This window comes from Myxocyprinus asiaticus, chromosome 16 (assembly GCF_019703515.2).
Source record: "Myxocyprinus asiaticus isolate MX2 ecotype Aquarium Trade chromosome 16, UBuf_Myxa_2, whole genome shotgun sequence".
NCBI classification, from domain to species: Eukaryota; Metazoa; Chordata; class Actinopteri; order Cypriniformes; family Catostomidae; genus Myxocyprinus; species Myxocyprinus asiaticus.
Window position 1 is genome coordinate 5,866,377 of NC_059359.1, and position 21,964 is coordinate 5,888,340.

Sequence of the window (21,964 nt, forward strand, 5' to 3'; positions counted from 1 at the left end):
AACAATTCTCTGTAGCTGTGATTTACTTTTAACATTTAATCCATAAAACCAACAAACCATAGCAAAGGTTAAAACAGATTCAATAAAAGATTTGTAAAACATTATAAGTACAGATTTGTCCACATCAAAGGACTTAAACTTCCTTAGTAAATATAACCTATTTTGTACTTTTGCATTTACATTTACATTTACATTTATTCATTGGCAAATGCTTTTATCTAAAGCGACTTACAAAAGTGGCCAAGAGGACAAGGTCTTTTGAGACATTAAGGTTTGTGTTTTCCACCCATTGTAACTTGTCATCTATCATTGTACCAAGATACTTGTATGAACTGACCATCTCAACCTCTTTACGATCAATAATTAATTTTGTTGGAGCATCAACATTTCTGTGAAGATCTATCAACATGTATTTAGTTTTATCAACATTAATTTGTAAAAAGGATCTCTCACACCAGTCCAGAAAATAATTTAAAATGGGCCCATGATCAATTTCACCCCGTTTCAAAAGACAGAGAACCACTGAGATCTTTTGGTAAAAAAAATCTAAAATCCAACCCATTAAACTCTTAGGAATATCAAATTCAGACAACAATCTTTCAGCTAAAAGATATGGTTGGATGGTATTAAAAGCTGACAAAAAATCTATAAATAATAAATGGGCATGAGTCTTACCTGCATCTACATGCTTATATATGACATTCAGGAGTGTAAAAGTGGCATCCTCCACACTCCTATTACTCCTATAAGCGAACTGTAGCGGATCAAGTAACTAACTAGTGTACTTTATGATCAAGGGTTTAATAGTTCTTTCGAAACTCATTAATAATGATGTAAGAGAAATCGGTCTAAAATCTTTCATTTGCCTGGCATTTGCTTTTTTGGGAATAGGAACGATGATGAGTAACAGAAACTTCAAGAGACTTGCCCTCACTACAAATCACCATGGTTTTACTACAGCAACCATAGTTTAAACATTGTATTTGTAGTAAAATCATAGTAACCACAAAATTAACATGGTTACTGTCATGGTTACAATACTATAGTAAAATCAAGGTTACTATATGGAAACTACTGAAATTACTGTTGTAAAAAATGGTTAACTGTATTAAAACTATGATTTCTGCCAAGAAAACAATGGTGACAGCAGTCATGGCTACTACAATATTACTATAGTAAAACCATGGTTACTATATGGCTACTACAGTATTTCTACATAAAACCATGGTTAATTCTATCAAAACCATGATTTCTACTAAGAAAACCATTGTGACAACAGTCCTTGTTATTACAGTCATGGTTATACAATATTACTATAGTAAAACCAAGGTTAATTTTCGTTAGGGTCCTTTACCAAAAAAACAAAAACAAATCTCTAATTACTAGCTTAATATTTTAACTTAATACCTGCATTATTACGCTACATGCATCAACATAATGTGCATTTCAAACTCAATTCAACATATATTCAATGTTCAGAATCTGTACATCACTATAGAAGAAATAAACTTGCTATTAAAATGAATACGAGAATGGATGTCATTTTGAGGATGTCTCGATTATTTTAATCATACACGGAAATCCCACATCTTCATCAACGGAGTAAGGGCAACATAACTTTGGCTATGAACACTCCAAGTGCTTTAGTTCTTGTTTCATGTCTGTGTGCAGTTTCGGGCTCACCTGCGGCTCTGTGCACACCGCATGCTATATATCCTCGGGTGATGTCAGCGTAAATGGTTAATCAAATATCAATGTATTACCAGTATACTGCACTCACGTCAAGCAATGTCTGCAAACAGTGCCTGATTTGTAACATTTTTTTGACCATTGCTGTTGTAATTGACTGCATAAAGAAAAAGTTCTTCAACTGATTTAACATACTAACAGTTAATAGGACAGCTTCTCTCTGCAGAAAGTTGACCCACGTGAAACACAGGTGTGTTTATTTAACATGTCTGTTTAGCATGTCTATTTAGCGCTTTATTTTCTTCGCCAAACTGTGTGATCCAGATGCGTTATTAAACTAGAGATGAACCGCGGTGCAAATGCTTACCGAATTGTGGTTGGCGAACCGTAAGGTTCAGTTTTTTACCGAGAACCATTACACCCCTAATTTACACTGTGTAAATAACAAAAAAAGCATCTTCTTTGCACTCAGTGCACATAGTGGCAGATACTATTTGCACTGCTAATTAAATACTAACATACTGTATCACTGCAGTTTGTTTATTGTGTTTATTTAGAGTCCCACAAGCACCCTACACCAACCCCTAAATCTAACCCTAACCTTCCCTTAAAAAATTAACCATGGTTTTACTACAGTAAACATATTATCACTATGGTATTTTGTTGTAAAATCATAGTAACCAAAAACATGCTATATTAACACTATATTACAGTAGTAACACCATGGTTAATTGCATTAAAACTATAGCTTCCACCTCACATGTCTCCTTAGAGTTTTAGAAGACATCTCAACAATCCATCTCAATATAACCTTAAACATTTCTATTCTATAAAATTCTTCTAGAACCAAATTGGAAGAATGCCCTCCACATTAATTTTATAGCTCTAAACTCTTACGTAATATACAAACTCGTCTCATTTGGTTATATTTATTTATTTATTTTTCCTCAAAATGTACTTAAGAAGAAAAATCCAGGGACGAAACACCACAATGTAACATAACTAAGAACTTTTTGTCTCCTGAGCTATTAAAAAGCAACCTCTCAGGGTACTGAATTTGCTGCTGTTATACAAAACATACACGCGCCACAATGAATTCGAGGAATAAACAGAACATTGAAAAAAATATCTGGAAGAAGCTATTCTTTGTCGTAAAATCAAACATGTACTTTCTTTTCATTTTCAAGCATTTCTGTTGCATTTCCTGTAATTGAAGAGACGCAGTAGTCGCAAATGAAATGTGCATTTGTGTACATTTCTGCAAGAATTCCAGATATCCTCTGGTTTTAATGGCTTCCTAAAATAAAAAATCAAGCAATGTTTACTGAGGACATCTGAAATAAATCAGGGATGGCACTATAGCCCAGCTTGATCAGATCTTCTGAGATGTTGTGGACTTGAGTCTCTGGGGTGTCCATGATCAACTCACATTCTGACATCAGAGCTCTGTATTTGTATCTGTACCCACAACCTTATATTTTATGCATGTGTGCAGAATTTTTATTTATTTCGGCTTTTATCACAAGCAGAATTTAATGTGCACAGCAAGACACAGAGCCATCCAGGAACAAATAAAGAAATCAGTCTATGCTTTGGTGGCCTTACATGAACCATAGTAACTTTCACACTTACAAACAATTACTGTAAGAATAGAGAGCTCTTTAAGTGCAGCGTCTGGTTATTTTGTTGTTGTTCAGTAAGTGCTGTGTCTGTGGTCCACCACAAATTACATTTTATTGTACTCTGTACTAACCTGATAAAGGTTGAGGGCTAAAATGAAACCAAATAAACCTTGAGATAAGACACATTTGATCAAGACATTCAGCTGCAATTTGGTGTTCAGTGGGGTCCAAAAGTCTGAGACCACATTGAAAGAACTGGGATATTTTTTTCTTCTTCATTTAAATCATAAACTAAACACAAATGTTTACGATTTTGAAACACTTAATACAAAGAAAATTTATGATGGAAAATAAAGAAGAAATATGCCCTCTGCACTATTTCTAGGTCACTAATCAAATAAACACATTTGTGAAATTTTCCATTTTAACTTCTTTGTACAAAAGATCAGATTTCCTTGCTTCCATTAAATCACACAAGATGCTCTTTGGAACAGTCTCAAATCACACTGGGAAAACAGATAATTAGGTTTTGCACAAACTTGTGGAGTACATGCCAGCATTAAAGCAAAACAGGGGCATACCAAATACTAAGGCCATAAACATTGGGCTTGGCACTTGGCCGACGCATTGCAAATAATGTGCGTTCCTGTGTTACTGTGGTTGTAACAAGCCTCAGTACTCAAGAGGGCAAAAGAGTTACCTTCAAAAGTGCTATAAAACCAGTTATTAAGTAAGTTGCTATAAATATGGTATATTGACTTAACCTACTTGCTTAGAAATATTATCTTTAAACTGTTGCTCCGCTATTACTGTAGTTGACTTGAAAGAGAAAACTCACAGTAGAAGCAGACAGTCCACACTAATGTCTGCTATAGCGCCTCTTGTGGCTTGGTTGAGAATGCAACGCATACTTGTGTTCTGTTATGAACTGCGACTGTGCATGAATAGGTGCAGATGCTTCTTGCAAAGCTAGAAGCATCTGCGTACTTGCATAGCGTATGTTTTAAGCTTAAGAAATATTTTTTTCCAGTTCATCTTCGAAATTGTTTTTGTAATATGAATTGTAATGAAAAGTGTTAATGTTAAATTATAAATATGTAAATTAGAAGCATTTTCACAAGTGATATCGACTCTTGGACCCCACTGTTTAATTATTTACCGTTATGTTCAGGGTTGTATTATCTTGGGATTTATCTACTTACATTGTTGGATGCGTGTAGCTTCATATATTTACATACATCGTTTTTTTTACATTTATTTTTAATGGCCTGTTTGACTCTTTAAGGCTGTTTTCACACACCATTCAATTTCATGGTCCAAACCCAAGTTCCATTCCACCCTCCTCCCCCTGCCCCCATTGGTCTCTCAAGTGTTTGTCCCTTTGGATTTACCACCAAAACATTTAAATGCTCAGAATGTCATATGTGTTTGTCTGCTGCAGATGTATTGCAAGAGATTTAAAGAATATGAGCTGCTCTTTGCAGGCAATTTCAGTGTAAAAAGCAGCTATGAGAAATAGAGATCAACCGATTTTGGATTTTGCCAAGACTGATAACTAGTGTGTTGGAAGAAAGCTAATAACCAATTAATCGGCCAGTAGTTTTTAAAATCAATATATTGAATGTATATATATATATAACATTTCTAAGTGTTTCTTTACTGTGATGCTGTGGCCCAGACATACAGGCTACACATGTCAGAGCGAGAGTGAGACACAGACCTAATAGCAGAAGAACAGTTCAAAGTATTTATTAAAGGAATAGTTCACCTAAATAAATACAAATACATTTCTTCTGAATGCAAACGATTGATTATTTTGAGAAACAAAACAATACTTATATACTTTTAAACTACAAATGTTCACTTCCGTACATCTCTGTGACGTGCGCTCATGAGAGGGATGACGTAAGCTCGTTGGTAAAGTCACACGTCATGTGGCGCGTCATTATTTACAATAGAAACTTGCGTAGAGCACAGACCAAGCGCCGTTCACAAACCCAAAAAGTCAAAAAAAATTTTTAAACAATATAAAAAAAAAAAAAAAAAATTCCAAATAATAATAAAAAAAAACTAAAACAATGTAAACAATGACGCGCTTCCTGACTCCTCCTCCACGTGACGCATGACCTTACCAACGAGCTTACGTCATCCCTCTCATGAGCGCGCGTCACAGAGATGTACGGAAGCGAACATTTGTAGTTAAAAAGTATATAAGTATTGTTTTGTTTCTCAAAATAATCAATCGTTTGGGTTCAGAAGAACTTTATTTGTCGACTGGAGTCGTGTGGATTATTTTGATGCACCCTAAACATGCATTTTGGACCGTCAATAAATGGAGTACATTCACTTGCATTGTTTAGAGGAGGAGGCCTGAAATGAAATCCTAAAAATTCTGTTTTGATGAAGAAAGAAACTCAGATACATCTTGGATGGCCTGAGGGTGAGTAAATTATCAGCAAGTTTTCATTTTTGGGTGAACTATTCCTTTAACAACAAATGTCAACATAAACTGTGCTGGCAAAGTATTAGAATCCCAGCAGCGGCTGCAGTAGCAGGAGGCAAAGAACGAGTCTGTGTGTGCGTAGTGGCTGTGCAGTGGGCAAAGGAGGTGTGTGTTCGTAGACAGGTGTATGCGTTGTGGAAGACAGGAGCAGATCAGTAGGAAGTGTCCATTGAAGCGTGGTGTGATGCAGAGACGAAGAATCCTTCACTGGCGATTTGTGGGCAGCGAGGACAGGCGTACAGAAAACTGGAAGGCAACCACACTTCCCGACATGCAGGCAGAGACAGATACAATTGCCAATTGTGGGACTTTTTTACTATAAACAAGACCGAATTACACAAGGGTCTCTTATTTTGAAATGTTCGCGCTTTCAGCTGCTCACACATACAGGGAAACAAAATATGCACTCTTAACAGTCATCTAAAATATATTACAACATAAACAACTTCAAAGTAAACATTGTCATACAACAAATATTATCAGCAATTCATCAACAGTAGATCATCAGTGATCGCTTGTCATAAATGTCTGACTTTTTTATTTTTCTCAAGGGACAGTCAAAATCAACATGAACTCAACAATCAATAAAGATTATCTGAATAAATTTTCAATAATGTCTATTCCACACATAAAACATACCGTATTAATAACTGTGTATTAGTCCATAAACAATGATGGGGATTTTGCTTCATTACAATGCCCTGCATACTCACCATTTAAAGGGTTTTATCAATTTCACCAGATGATGTTTTTATTATTATTTACAAGATATGATGTTGGAGCTGCAATGTATGTGCTCATGAGGTACTTTTCTTTGCATGCCTTTGCTGAACAATTGTCACTGATTTTTGCCAATAACGATAGTTCCAAAAGAAACTATTGGCACCAATTAATTCGCAAAAACTATATATCAGTCGAACTCTAATGAGAAATACATTGTACTCAAACATTTATGCATATTTATACATCATGCAAGGATTGATTTCATACCAGTTCTTACCAGACTTCACATGAACTGTACCCCAAACTGTCTTTTTTGAGCAGACTCCAGTATGATTCAGTGGTACGCACCAGAGTTTGGAAAACCACTTTCACGCCAACCAAAAGAACCAAACTCTGACATCAAACAAACTCAGGTCCACAACCAAAATAGACCAAGTAATCGAGCCAAATTAGACCAATCAATCGAACCAAGTGTGAAAACCATTTTCTAAGAGTCATGCAGTCAGGCCATTAAAATAAATGTAGGAAATATATGTGTAAATATATGAAGCTAGACGCATCCAACATTTATGTAGTGAAAGTGCACATCCTGACCCATATCCTGAAATTAATTCTGCTCAATTGGAGTTTGAATCCCCTCTCTTTGCATGTGTTTCATGCATTTTAACCCCTCTCAAACCATACATTAACAAGTCTGTTTTGACTCTACTAAATTTCTTCCTGTGAAAGCTGGAAAGGTTTTAAGTGTGATATTTATGATGCTCCAGGGCTTCTTGCTTGGTTATGAAAGTGTTGTAATGGTTTAACCATCTGTAGGAGGAAGCCCACGGAATAGAGAATGCCAAGCGCTAAAGGTCATCTTTAAATATCACATCGTACAGGCAGTCCTGATAAAAATAACGACTTGAAATTTGTTGACTCATTAAGTTGTAAGACTTCTGCCTACATAAACAGATAGCTTTACTCTTTTGGCTTCCTTTGGTGTTTATAGACCATTTCAAGATGGTTTTAGGAAGTGTTTTGTTGTTTTTGAATTTCCAATAAAAATGATTTAAAGAGTGAGTTCTAAATGACCCTTGTTTTGAGCCCCACACTTTTTAGCCTTTTGAAGCACTCATGGTAAATATGGTTAAGTCTTCGAAGGGAATAGGGCATAGGGATGATCACTTCTGAATGGAACACACCCTCATTCAAAACAACAGTGGGAGGCGCTTCATTCATAGTGACTTTAACACGATTAACATTACTAACGTTAACACGATTGTCATAAAATGCCATTATTAAAATGTGGACCATGTTGTTCGGTGGCTGGTTGATCCCTGGATGCCTGGAACTAATAAAATTAAAGTGTTTAGATCTCAGAAAAAGCAAAGACGCATGAACTGCTTCAGTAAAGCAAGACATCTGGATGGATACGCCCAATACTAACAACTCTAGCACACATCATTATCTCTGTTAGGTGAACGAAACTAATTGTACGTTTAAGAGTTAGTGCTCTAAAAGTGATTATCGCTCCCATTATAATGAAGGATGCTGCGCAAGTCATTTATTTGTACATTTAGTCATTAAGCAGATGCTTTTATCCAGAAGATATCTTTTTATCATTCAAAAATAAATCCTTACCTTGTCCGCAGGTCACGTAGACAGCTTTATTGAATGGCTTCATTGATTATAAAAGGAGCGATCCAATATTCCTGATCTCACCCGCTGAGGAATTAATTGTAAGCATATAAACTACGATACACTTTCATCGCCTCTCTTGCGAAGACAGCATCAACAACACGTCTGGATGTTCTTGGTCTGGAGTTTTATTTAAAGGATCCGGTAATGACACCTCATTGTTTATTTTCAGTTTTTGCAAATATCTCGTTTGTTCTGTTTTATCTAGACTCTAAAAGGACGTGCTAGTCATTTTATTTTGACAGTTCTGGGTTGCCGCTACCGGAAATGCTGCAGGGCCAGACATGCGCAGTAGCGTTCTTTGTGATTGTTTATGTTTTTAAAATGGTCTATAAAGAGCAATGATGCCTTGTTAGTCTCTCAGGGGAGATGGACTTACTTTTATGATTGTTTTATGGTGCTCTTTTGTCATTTTGGAGCTTTAAAAAAGAGAGGCAGTACATTCTTCAAAATGTTCCTTTTTGTGTTCCAGGTTTCAAATGCAGTTCCATGCTGACTAAAATGCCCAAAAGTAATAGTCATCACTAAAACTTCCATTAAACTTTTTTGTAATAAATGTTACAAGATTAATAAGAGGTTGGTGTGCCAAATGAGGGATATTTTAGCCTCTAAATAGAACTGTCGATTATACCGTACCTTTTGAATGGAATAATAAGGCAATTATCTGCTTTTTTGGCCAGCCTTTAATGTTTAATTATTCTGTCACAAATAATAAATCAGAATTTTTTTTAAATAGCATCTGTCTTTGAGAGGGAAAACTGAATTATATAAATCTGCCAAATGAATGCCTTAGGCGTGAATTGTACATATTAGACTCCAGTGTTTGTGTTTATAGAAAGTTGTCGACCAACCGTACATTTTGCATCTGGGCAATATGGCAGAAAATCTGTTCCTGTTGTACCGGGATCCCTCAGTAATTCCAGTCTAAGAGAAATCTTGGTGCTGTTGTGAGTGCTACTACATTAGGGATTTTATTAAATTTATATAAACAGCACCAGACTGCCTCATGTTTAATGCAGTGCTTTGGGACTGCATTGGATCTTTTATGCCTAACACACTGGGTCTCATTCACTAATAAATGTGTACAAGTTGCGTACTTAAATGCACAGACAAGGTTCTCACGCTACTTTTTTCCAGATTCCTATGAACATATGGCTGATCAAGCTATATTTTTTATGATTTAAAGGGATAGTTCACCCAAAATGTAAAATTCTCTCATCATTTACTCACCCTCATGCCATCCCAGATGTGTATGACTTTCTTTCTTCTGCTGAACAAAAATGAAGATTTTTAGAAGAATATCTCAGCTCTGTGGGTCCATACAATGCAAGTGAATGCTGGCCAGAACTTTCAAGTTCCAAAAAGAATATACAGTAAAGGCAGCATAAAAGTAATCCATAATACTCCAGTGATTAAATCCATGTCTTCAGAAGTGATATGATAGGAAACATATCAATATTTAAGTTGTTTTTTACAATAAATTATCTTCCCTGCCCAGTAGGTGGCGATATGCATGAAGAATTTGAATGCCAAAAACAGAAAATGAAGAATGTGGAAGTGAAAATGGAGATTTAAAGACAAAAATGACTTAAATATCGATCTAAATATTGATCTGTTTCTCACCCACACCTATCATATGGATTTAACCACTGGAGTCGTATGGATTACTTTTATGCTGCCTTTGTGTGCTTTTTTAAGCTTCAAAATTCTGGCCACCCTTCACTTGCATTGTATGGACCTACAGAGCTGAGATCTTATTCTAAAATCCTTTGTTTGTGTTCAGCAGAAGAAAGAAAGTCATACACATCTGGGATGGCATGAAGGTGAGTAAATGATGAATTTTAATGTTTGAGTACACTATCCCTTGCGGTATTGCGGTATCACGGTATTAAGGTGCCTTGCTAAAATTATTAGCAGTTTAATATTTATTTATGATATACTGTATTTTCCAGAAATAAAGTTGCACCTGAATATAAGTCGCATCTGGTCAAAATCGCTTTGTTCAGAGAGAAAAAAAAAAAACACAGATAGGTCGCATCTCTGTATAAGTCGCACTGACAGAGATTGTATTGGGCAGGTGCTATGGCCCTGGTGCGGCCGCCCGAGTCCCGACTTTCATCCCTCAAAAGTCAGACTCGCTCTGTTATGAAGATAGATCTCTATGTTTTAAAACTCTATGCTGTATACAAATAAACAGCTTTTAGTCTGTGAGTTAAACAGTATGCCTTTTGTATTCTATTCATTCATTAACGTTAGAGGCTGTCTATCTGTGGATATTTCTGATATTTGAACCCTCTATGCTGCACATTAATTATCCGGTTCACTGACTGAATGTTTTTACTGTGAGTGAAATGAAACGTAGAATTTGATAGAAAAATAATGTTATGATGGACAGAATATTTAAACTGGTTGCATAAAGTATTTTGTAAAGGCATAATATTCTGAATTGGCCACTTTAAAACGCTTCTACCATCTCTACGACTGATGTTTTGATGTGTTTGAGTGTAAGCATATATGGGCTTTGGTGTGCATGCATTTGAACGGTCGTGCAGTTCACGCGTGTGGCTTTTAAAATGAAGAGACGGTTGAGTGAAACGGGGATGTCGCAAGTTAGAGCTTTATTTGATCAAGTTTATATGATGCTGTGTAAATGTAGCCAGTTCTCTCTTAATTTAACTGATATTTACAATGGAAACTTTCATTCCTTTACTTGGATTTTAGAAAAAAATTTATAAATAATAATACCATGAATGCAATACCGTGAATTCTAAATGTCAACGGTTTGATAACAGTCTCTTTTTAAAACCGCGGTATACCGTGAAACCGTGGCACCGTTACATCCCAACTACCAACACTTCATATTATAAATTCATGCCCCCTTAAACTGATGGCAGATGTTCCAGAGTGTGAATGGTTAAAATCCCGCCCGGAGGACATGTGGCACGTGTACAGAGGCTGAGTGAGGACAGACCCATGGGCCTGTGTCGCATCAAACAGTAGCAAATGACTGCAGCCACCCACGCGCCTCACTGTGGATTCAACAAAGCAAACCTTTACTCAGTTACCCAGACGTGTTAGTTTAAATCTGTTTGTGGGGAACAACTCGCATTAGGAGACATTGACCATGTGCAGTCATTCCACCTTGAGCAATCAGGCTCAAACCATACTGCAAATGAACACAATTAACATGAAATCCACCATAATTATTATTATTATTTTTTTAAAGAGCTCTGCAGTGCACAATATCTGCTTTATATTAAAACAACTTTGGCTAGTAGTTAAGAAAGAGACAAAAGAGCTTGAAAAATATTAACACTAGGGCTTATCCAGTTCGCCAGGTATTGTATTAAAAATACTGCCTTCAGGTCATGTTGGAATGATCATATTTACAAGAGTAACACACATGAATGCCTCCACTATGTCGTAATTACAAGTGGGAATCTTGCAATCTGCGTGAATCAAGTGTATGAGACTGAGAGGTTTTTTATGACATTGTAGGGGATTCCAAATAAACTAATTTTGCCAAGGGAAGTGAACTTCGGTGGATATCCCCTGTTCAGTGTGCAGGGAGCAGGGAATACACTTAATGACATCATTCTTGTGAAACAAAACTACATTTTCCATCATTCTCTGTGGCAGCACGAGAATAATAAAATACACAGAATCACTTACACACTTCAAGCTGAAATGTGTCACGTTTTTGGTGTTAATACTTCCTCCTATCCTAGCTGAATATGCAAAGACAACTGTAAGAAAGCCATTCATAGGTTCATTTTCTCTAAAACTGTAAACACTGTCTCTGTGGTGCTGAACAAATTTAAAATCTGTTTGTTCAAAGTGTATCTATCTACGTCCCCGCAAAACGACAAGGAACACCCACTACACCACAACATGCCGACTCCAAGTAAAATCCCCCTTGGATCACAAAGCGATTCTATTGGAGTTTTAAACTCCTAAGCAATTGCTGTTTCATTCATCTTGTCTTAACTATGTAAATATGACAAAGAATAACTTGTACATTATATGTTACGCATCATATTATTAAACACGAAATATAAATGGTTATATTAATCACTTCTCTGTTCTGTTTTATCCAGTTAGCTCACAAGCTAACCAGTTAGCCTATTAGCTAAGCACAGTTTCTTCTCTTCATTTTCATCACGTTTCTCCTCTCTGTTGCCACCTAGTGATACAGCAGTATGATTGTAGTCAATAGAACTTTAAAGATGCAGTATATTTAATAATTTAGTTTAGTTTAATATTTGTGGTTGGTTAGGTTCAGGGGTAGGTTATGGTTAGGTTTAGGAGTAAGGATATATGTGTAGTTGTAGATTTGCTGCGGGACTCCAAATAAAAACAAGTCAAGTAATTTTTATTTGTATAGCACTTTTCACAACACACATCGTTTCAAAGCAGCTTTACAGAAAATCATGCATTAACAGAAAATTAAACTGTAATAACTATAAAGTCTTAGAGTCATCATTGTGTAGTTTGACTAAATATGATTGTAAATTGTGTATTAAAATTAATTAATTAAGTAATACTTGTATTTAGAACCCCAGTGAGCAAGCCGAAGGTTACTGTGTATGAATGTGACATCCAAGTGTCGCAAGACCTCAGCATTTCACTGTTTATTTGAAGGGGGCGTAAGTTGTAGTAGGCGCGCCTTGTAGTAGTCTTGCAAGACGAAGACAGACCCTTCTCATTTGATTAAGTGGTCCATCCAGCCAGGCAGACTCAGACTTAAGAGTAGCCATGGACACTCTGGCCCAGAGTGGCCCACCAAACCCAGCCCGCAACACACCACACCATAATACTCATTGATTTCATTTTCCGGCTCAATTTAAAATTTTTGTGTAAAAAAAAAAAAAAAAAAAAAAAAAATGGCTATTTCTATTGACTGTCATAGCTTTAAAACATATAAACCCACTGTAAATGTGATGAGTGGATTTTTTTTGAGAAAGCACTAAAAATAAGAACTTTATAGCTCAGACAAATAACATGTCCGAAAACTTTTTTTTCCAACATATACACCAATCAGCCACGACATTAAAACCACCTGCCTAATACTGGGTAGGTCCCCCTCATGCCACCAAAACAGCGCCAACCCGCATCTCAGAATAGCATTCTGAGATGCTATTCTTCTCACCACAATTGTACAGAGCGGTTATCTGAGTTACCGTAACCTTTCAGTCAGCTTGGACCAGTCTGGCCATTCTCTGTTGACCTCTCTAATCAACAAGGTGTTTCCGTCCGCAGAACTGCAGCTCACTAGATGTTTTTTTTTTTAAAAGTGTTTCTGGATCGTTCTGCAGACAAATCATTGCAAAAAACATCTTTCCAAGAACATTCAGTTGACAAAAAACTCCAGACAACATGAGTTTGGAAAATCATGTGATTTAGGAGCTTTTTACAGCTTTATACCGTGGGTGCCATTGAAGAGATGATAAGTCTATCCCTCACAGTCTCATTATCATTCCCATTAAAATCAAAGATGGCACTAGCGTGAATAAGGTCTGTTGTATTGGCTATACCTTACAGAGTTTATTGAACATTCGCTCTGTAATGGGGTCTGCGCAGACTTGTTGGAGCCCAGATCAGCCGCCTGTATCTCCTGTGGGATGGGCCAGTACTTGCGCAGAAGTGGGCCGCCCAAATTACCCAGCATCGGGAGAATGCCCGGTGCTCCCGATGGCCAGTCCGCACCTGCATCCAGCCCAACACAATAACATTGACTCAACCAATCCCGTGAGTTGGAGGCCGGACTATCGTTTTTTTTTTTTCGATCAACAGCAGACAGGGGTGTATTTGGAAAGCTGTTTGTTTGGGTTTTTTTTGTTTTCTTTTTTGTTTTGTTTTTATTTTTCTCCCCTTTTTCTACCCAATTTGTAATGCCCAATTCCCAATGCGCTCTAAGTCCTTGTGGTGGCGTAGTGACTTGCCTCAATCCGGGTGACGGAGGACGAATCTCAGTTGCCTCCGCGTCTGAGACCGTCAGCCCGTGCATCTTAACACGTGGCTTCTTGAGCGCATTACCACGGAGACATAGAACATGTGAAGGCTTCACACTATCCTCCACGGCATCCACGCACAACTCACCATGCGCCCTACCGAGAGCGAACCACATTATAGTGACCACGAGGAGGTTACCCCATGTGACTCTACCCTCCCTAGCAACCGGGCCAATTTGGTTGCTTAGGAGACCTGGCTGGAGTCACTCAGCACACCCTGGATTCGAACTCGCGACTCCAGTGGTGGTAGTCAGCATCTTTACTCGCTGAGCTACCCAAGCCCTGGAAAGCTGTTTGTAAACAAAGAACACATTTGTGCTAGTGCTGCAGATATTACGCATTTCAGCTTTAATGCTCATCTTTTACTCTTTTAAAAAAAATGTTTTTACACTAGCACAGTAGTGATTGTCAGTAAGTGAAAAAGAGAAAAAGAAATATGATATTGCACTACATGCCAGTTTTTTCGACCAAAATCACTGAAACGCACAATGTATCATAATTACGACTGCCATGCTTGAAAGTTGGAACTTCTGAGGAGGACTTAAAGGCAATAATTTGAAACTTTTTTGTTTCCTTTTGCCTTATTGTCATTGGAACGCAAGGCGCAGAGGTGTGTGAATTTTGCCTGCAGCTAGCCTGGTGGGTTTGCAACGGGAACATGCTGGAAAGAAGTGTTCTCCAGAGAGATGAGTCACCGTGTTTTATTTGTCGCTAGATGCTACAGCTATACAACTTTCAGCTCTCTGCCTCTTTGCCATCCCAAATGTTTGTTGTCGTTGTTCTAGTCTGTTGTATTGCCTTGAATAATTGACACCGAGTTTGTTTCAAAATGGTGGGGGGATATATCCATGTCGTCTTTAAGTGTTTGAAGTTGTGTTGTGTGCTAGCCTTAAGCAGCAGCACCAGGCCTCCCCACAGTCGAATTGCAGCTTGCTTTCTAAGCCTTTTCCTCTCATTTTGTTGCTGTAAAGGTCTAGTTAGACTCTGATCCACCCTCTGAGACTCTGTTGCTGAAGGAGGCTATGATTGGGGCCTTACCACTATTTTTGTTATTTTTCTTCAGGTACTGTTCGTTCTCCTTGCTATACAGGGAATAGAATGATTTGAGATGCTTTTGGATTTTTTTGCAGCATGTTAAACTCAGTAAAAGCTGAATGTGCACTTTAATTGCAGATTTAGACAAGTCATAATTCTTACATGATTCACCCAGGTGGAAATATTATTGCTTCGAGGTTGCTCTTCCAGAGTTCAGGAGACCTAATGGAGTTTTCTGTTGTGTTTAATTTAAAGTTTATATTGAAACACTTTCTCCTATCCCAGCTTAACATGCAGAAACAAGAACAGGTAAGCCATTTGTAGGCTGATTACCCTGAAAATGGTTAACACTGTGGTGCTATAAAAAATGTCTCTGTTCAACTATCCTGATTTTACAATCCGTATTTTATTTAATTTATTTTTTTTTTATTTATTTTTTTTTTGCGAATTTGGGGATACTGCATAAAAAATGTACCAATATAAAAATACAATCTCCAAAATGCACTTAAAAATGTATACTCGAGGTGGATAAATGTTTTATTTGATAAGAAGACATGCACATTTACTACGATTGAAAACAAATGTGCCAATTTCCCCAGAAGTGGCAATTTTGTTCTCTTGAACAAATGGGATAAAACTTCTTTGTTTGCAAATTGTTTCTAAGATATTTAGATTTTTTTGCAAACATTAAATTAGTAACTTGGATGGAAACAAGACTAGTGTCTCAACAAATGGCACGAGTTTGGAGAGGGGCCAATTTGTTTGGTTGACCAGTGGAAGATGGGGAGTGCAAATACTCAAAATCTGTTAGAAAACAGTTATACACTCACTTAGCACTTTATTAGGAACACTATAGTCGAAATAAAGTGCCCAACAAGGTCTTCTGTTGTTGTGTCCCATCCGCCTCAAGGTTGGACGTGTTGTGCACTCTGAGATGTTATTCTGCTCAATACAATTGTACAGAGTGATTATCCGAGGTACCGTAACCTTTCAGTCAGCTCAAACCAGTTTTGCCATTTTCTGTTGACCTCTCTTATCAACAAGGTGTTTCTGTCTGCAGAACTGCAGCTCACTGGATGTTTTTTGTTTTTGGCATCATTTGGAGTAAATTCTAGAGACTGTTGTATGTGAAAATCCCAGGAGATCAGTAGTTACAGAAATACTCAAACCAGGCCATCTGGCACCAACATTCATGCCACAGTCAAAATCACAGAGATCACATTTTTTTCCCATTCTGATGGTTGATTTGAACATTAACTGAAGCTCCTGACCCGACGATTGGCTAATTAGATAACTGCATGAATACGTGGGTGTACAGATGTTATTAATATAGTGCTAAGTCAGTGTATTTTTCAATTATGTTTGGTGGTGTAGATTTTACACACTTCAGGTAGAAACATTGATTTAGATGTTGTGAAATTAATGTGAATAGCATAGCTAAAATAATTGAAAGAATTTAATGAAAATATTTTTGAGTTTACATTGAAATCTTGAGGTTTTTGATTCCAGACTTTGTTATCTGGGCCGCAGTTTGAAACATTTTTGAGATCTCTTCTGAAACTCTAGTGGAGACACAATGTAAGATTACTGCAGTCTTTTTCTCAGATCATTTCACAGTAATTGTTTGCTCAGCAGTACATCAGAGAAACAGGAAACTTAAAAGTCTATATTTGCTCTCCAATTAATCTGTTGTCAAGTTGAAAAAGTTGAGATATTAAAGAGCTTTCTTTTGTTATGTGTCTTTCTTATGGTCAGTCATGTATTTCTGCAAGTAAACACAGCAGTAATTCTTCTTGTTGGGGCTTAAACCATTAATTTTACATAAAAAACATAATTTATTTGCTAATACACATATACAACCTGATCTCATAAAAAATGATGTGACTGTGGCGACATTTTTGCAATGCTCCATCAGTTGAGCTACTGCACAATTTGATCACATTTGAACAGGCTTGTAAATGTAGTTGGCTATATAATGCAAATGTTAAAATGTATGGCCTAAGTCATGTGCTATAGGAAGAGTGTTTTGATGTTATAAGATAGCATTGTGTGAGGAACAGGGTGAAAAGTAAGTGTTTATGAACTGATACAGTTCAATCGTGATTTGTGTGAAAGTGAATTAAATGTCATTTTTTTGTTGCGCCTCTAGGGTTCATTTCACCAAGAAACTGCCGCATTATGTACAATGAAGCATGTAAAAATTATTTAGCAAAAATGTAGGTATAGGAACATGATTTTATGAGACCAGGTTGCTGACACACTCGCACAGCACCACAAAAACCCGAAGTTGCAGTTAGATAGGGAAGGACAAGAACAACCTTTCACAGTCATGTTTTCTAGATCATGTTGGTGACCTCAGCTGTAAAGATGTCTACTAGATTTGGTTTAATGGTCTTCGCTTTTCTTGGTGAGAAAGAAAGAGGTTGCAACATCCAACATCCAGAGCTATTTCCTTGAGAGAAAAAATAATTAAAAGTTGACAAGGCTCTGATGTCTTTGTGCGTGTTAATAATGCTTTTGGTGAAAAAACTCAGATAATTTTTGATTGGCCCTGCATGGAACTTGTTTAATTTATCAGGCCTTAGGAGATAATAATATTAAAACAGACAGTATGTGTCGCCCCTGTACAGTGCATGTGGAAAATAATGTCTTTTACTTGACATTGTGTGAAAAATCATACACCACTATTATTGTACGAAAAAAACACAGAACCCTATTAGGTAGCATCCTTTGTGTTTGTCAGAATTAATCATGTAATTAATGCATGATTTTGACGTATTCTCTAATATCCTATACTTGAACTATAATAAGATTATGTAATCTTGACAAAGAAATTGCCAAAGGGGTATATCATTCTGAAAATATAAATTCCAGGAGTCATGCATTCCCAAGGAGCATTTGTTATTGACTGTTTATAATTGAGGTGGCATCGAAAGACATTCAGATTGAGGACACTATATGAATGATTATTAGTGGTGCTTGTTAAGGCAAGAATCATTATTATTATTGTTCACTTTACATAGGTGAATGCTTTGGCTAATGCATTGCTACTGTGGGGGTCCCTTTGAACGTATACATGCGCTTATTGCCTTGCTATGGTGGTAACAAACCTCAAGGGGGCAATAGAGATACCTTCAAATCTAGGGTTGGAAACTAAGAACTGGTTCTTTTTCAGAACTAGTTCCATTTCCTAAAAAATACAGAAACTAATATTTTCATGACTTTCAGTTCTGCTAATGGTTCCTGAATGCGCATTCTTGTACTGATGCAGATGGGACCCCATGCTAAGATACTCTAACACCGGTATTGATTCAGCAGCGCAAAACACTTCTTAGGAGCCGGTTCTTGTGAATCTACAGCGTGGAAAATACAGTGCGACCAGTGTGATTCCCGAATCACACAGTCTGATTCCTAAATAAATGACTTATGAGCTGTTTTTTTTTAATCTACAGCACAAAAAATATAGCACAACCAGCGTAGTGTGATTCCCAAATCAATGACTCTTATAGTGTGAGCTGGTTCTTTTAAATCTACAGCACAAACAATTTAGCGCGACAAGTATAGTCTGATTCCTGAACGAATGAATCTTAATGGGCGCTCTTTATGATACTCCAGCGTGTTGTTTTTGTGTTGTTACTGTGTTTTGTTTTGTGAAAAATATAGCACGACCAGTGTAGCACAACCGATTCCTGAATAAATGACTCTTATGAGCTGTTTCTTTTAAATCTACAGGTCCAATTTTTTTTAGCACGACCAGTGTAGTCTGATTCCCGAACGAATGACTCTTATGAGCCATTTTTATTATTACTTAATTTTATCTACAGCGCAAAAAATAAAGTGTGACTAGTGAAGTCCGATTCTCAAAAAAATTTTATGAGCAGTTTTTTTTTTTTTTTTAATATTATTTTTTTTATCTACAGCATGAAAAATATAGCGAGACCAGTGTAGTCCTATTCCCAAACAAATGACTCATTTGAGCCAGTTATATGTTCCACCACAACAGCAGGGTAAGGTTAGGGTAAAGGGTAGGGATTTGTTCAAATTCCAATGTATTTGGATCAAATACTGTCATGCTGGACCAGCAATTAACCCTATCCCTAAAGGCCAAAGTAGACTTTGGTTGTCCGCATTGCTGATCGCTCTACAATGTGCTTGCGTCGAACGTGTTTGTACTCGTTTGCGGTCAGAAAAGTATACTTTAAAAGACAATGCGGTTGACCGGGTGCAATCCGATCTGAAATGCAAAAAAATTAAGTATACTTGGGCCTAAACCCTACAAATCCAACTTCAGCATACACAGTAACTCGTCCAGCTCTGTTTGTTTAAGGACATGAATGATTCCTTTGGTTTGATGAGAGCTATTACTTTCCTAAGCAATTGGATTTTTCTGGAAGACAATAAAACAGGCGAAAAAAAATCACATAGACTTTTATGGAAGGAAGTGCCTGAGGCATATCTAGGGTTTTGACTTGGGCCAGTAAGCAACCACTCAGAACACCCAAGCACTGGCACTGGGACTGTGGCGGTGGCTTAAGCATGGGCAAGCATCACAGATCTTGTTTCAAATTGAAGCACAAAGGCATTTTAGGACTAAAATTTTAAACCCATTAATCTTAGACCAATTTTTTTTTTCATATTTAAGAATATTAGAGCACAACATTGGAGTCTGTTGTGTGAGTTGACTGTGTTTTATTGTGCTAGCTTTTCCATGCCTTCTTCTAAATGTCATGTGCTGAAATTCACTAAATATGTGCTGCTCTTTTCAAACGAAACAAATGTGCAACTATCGCGCCTTTTTCAATTACAGGAAATATAATTCTTTGAAATGCCTAAAAGTGCAAAGAAAGAGCAGGTTTGATTCTGAATTATTCATACACAATGAGAAACATATGGCTCTGTTTTTCTGACCTTTAGCACCGGTGTTGTATGATTCTTTATCATCTGTCTAATGTACGCCGCTTGCCTAAAGGCATACTGTGTTTTGTGGGCACTTGTGTTGAGTTATTTGATTTAATAGTTTGAGGATGGACTCTTCTACACTTTTAAAGCTTTACTTACAGTTGCAATATTAATTTATTGCATTCCTGTGCAGAAGTTTGAGTTTCTTGTTAGGGCTTTTTGTGTAGTGACTTTGGTAAAGTTGGTAGCTCCTTCTAAATTCAGTAAGTTATGATTGGATAGGGACTCCTGCTGGAAGAGTAGTGAATTATTGAGTATATTGTTGAAGATGTCAGATGGCCCATACTGGAGGTTTTATTAGCTCTAGGACTTGTTACACTCAGGGTACCTTTGAAAACAGCTAAGGGAGAACTCTGTTATGGGTTCCACCCATAGGAAAGGAAAAATCACAAATGAGCTCTCTTTACATGAAAATCAACATGAAATCAAAACTGACCCTGTTCACTTGCATAATGCTTTTTTCTGGTCTTATTGTGTGTGATTCAATGGTGCACAAAAACATGTGATGGATAACCAATAGTGGACAGTTTTAGTGTGTCTATTTTTAAGATTTATTTAGTAACTTGGTCTATTTTCTTGGTCTTTAGTCTATTTTTTGTTTTTGTCCGTCTCTCACCACAGTTCTCTTCGGCCAGTTTATGTTGTTCCAGACGACCCCTAATGATGTGTTGGAAATCTTTGACGGACCTTCTACGGATTCTCCCCTCCTCACCTCGATCTATGGCTCTCACTCAGGTAAAAGGCTTTGTTTACCACCGTTATGTGAGAGCATCTAAAGGCCAGTCTGCCGAGACGAGGCAACTTTAAAAATCATGGACTGTGGCAGTCAGTTTTCATTTCTGACAGCGGTTCTGCTGCGGTGACTGCCATGTTTTGCCATTTTTTTTCATTAAAACCTGGAATTAAAAAGAAAGTTTTAGGTTTACCGAACATCATAAACTATGAAAAGTATTTAGCTTTTATTTTTGGACCCCATTGTAAATATGTTGTTTGTGTACTTCAGACTCATATTTTATTTTAACCCTATACTCTTTTAACCATTTGTAACTGCAGACAGATAACAAAACTGTTTTACTGTTTTTATTCTCGCCTCCCCAAATTTCTATTCTCAAAGGAGAACCATTGCCGCTGAGCTCTGCAAATGAAATCACCATCAAGTTTAAAACCGAGGGGCCAAACACGGCCAAAGGCTTTCATTTTGTCTATCAAGGTATGCACTTTTCAACTAATCTCAAGTAAACTCAAATCAACAGCATGTTCAGAATAGCATACTACTGTGCTACACATTATATTTTTGCAGTATGTACTGTGTGCACAGTATGTCCATTTTCTGTATGCATGGAATACCCGGAAGACCTTCTACATTTAACAATGCGCAGTATGCACTGTGCAGAATACTTTGTCCAAAAATGACCCTCCATTTGCAGTGTGACGAAGAACCAGGAAGTGATATAAATTGTAATTTGTCTTGCTCGACTCTAACATTTAAGAAGTTTTACACCGAATTGGATTAAAATACAAAATAACAGATGGTTCTATTAAAATAAATATTTTTAAAAATAAATATTTTTAGGGATGTCCCGATACCGATACTGGTATCGGAATCGGATCCGATACCATGCTCATGTACTCGTACTCATGTTCGTAAAAAATGCTCAGATACAAAAAAAAAAAAAAACGATACCATCTTAAATACGAATGTCATTACATCAACACTCAGCGCACAAATTAAAATCACATTA

The 21,964-nt window shown here is 36.9% G+C and overlaps 1 protein-coding gene across 1 annotated transcript in view; it reads left to right on the forward strand.

Annotated features, from left to right (window-relative positions):
- Positions 1–21,964, forward strand: part of csmd3a (CUB and Sushi multiple domains 3a) — a 437,506-nt gene that overhangs the window by 243,680 nt on the left and 171,862 nt on the right. Inside the window, exons 33-34 of the mRNA XM_051721095.1 lie at positions 20,844–20,957; positions 21,337–21,432. Coding sequence (XP_051577055.1) covers positions 20,844–20,957; positions 21,337–21,432 — 210 coding nt within the window. The remainder of the gene's footprint in view (positions 1–20,843; positions 20,958–21,336; positions 21,433–21,964) is intronic.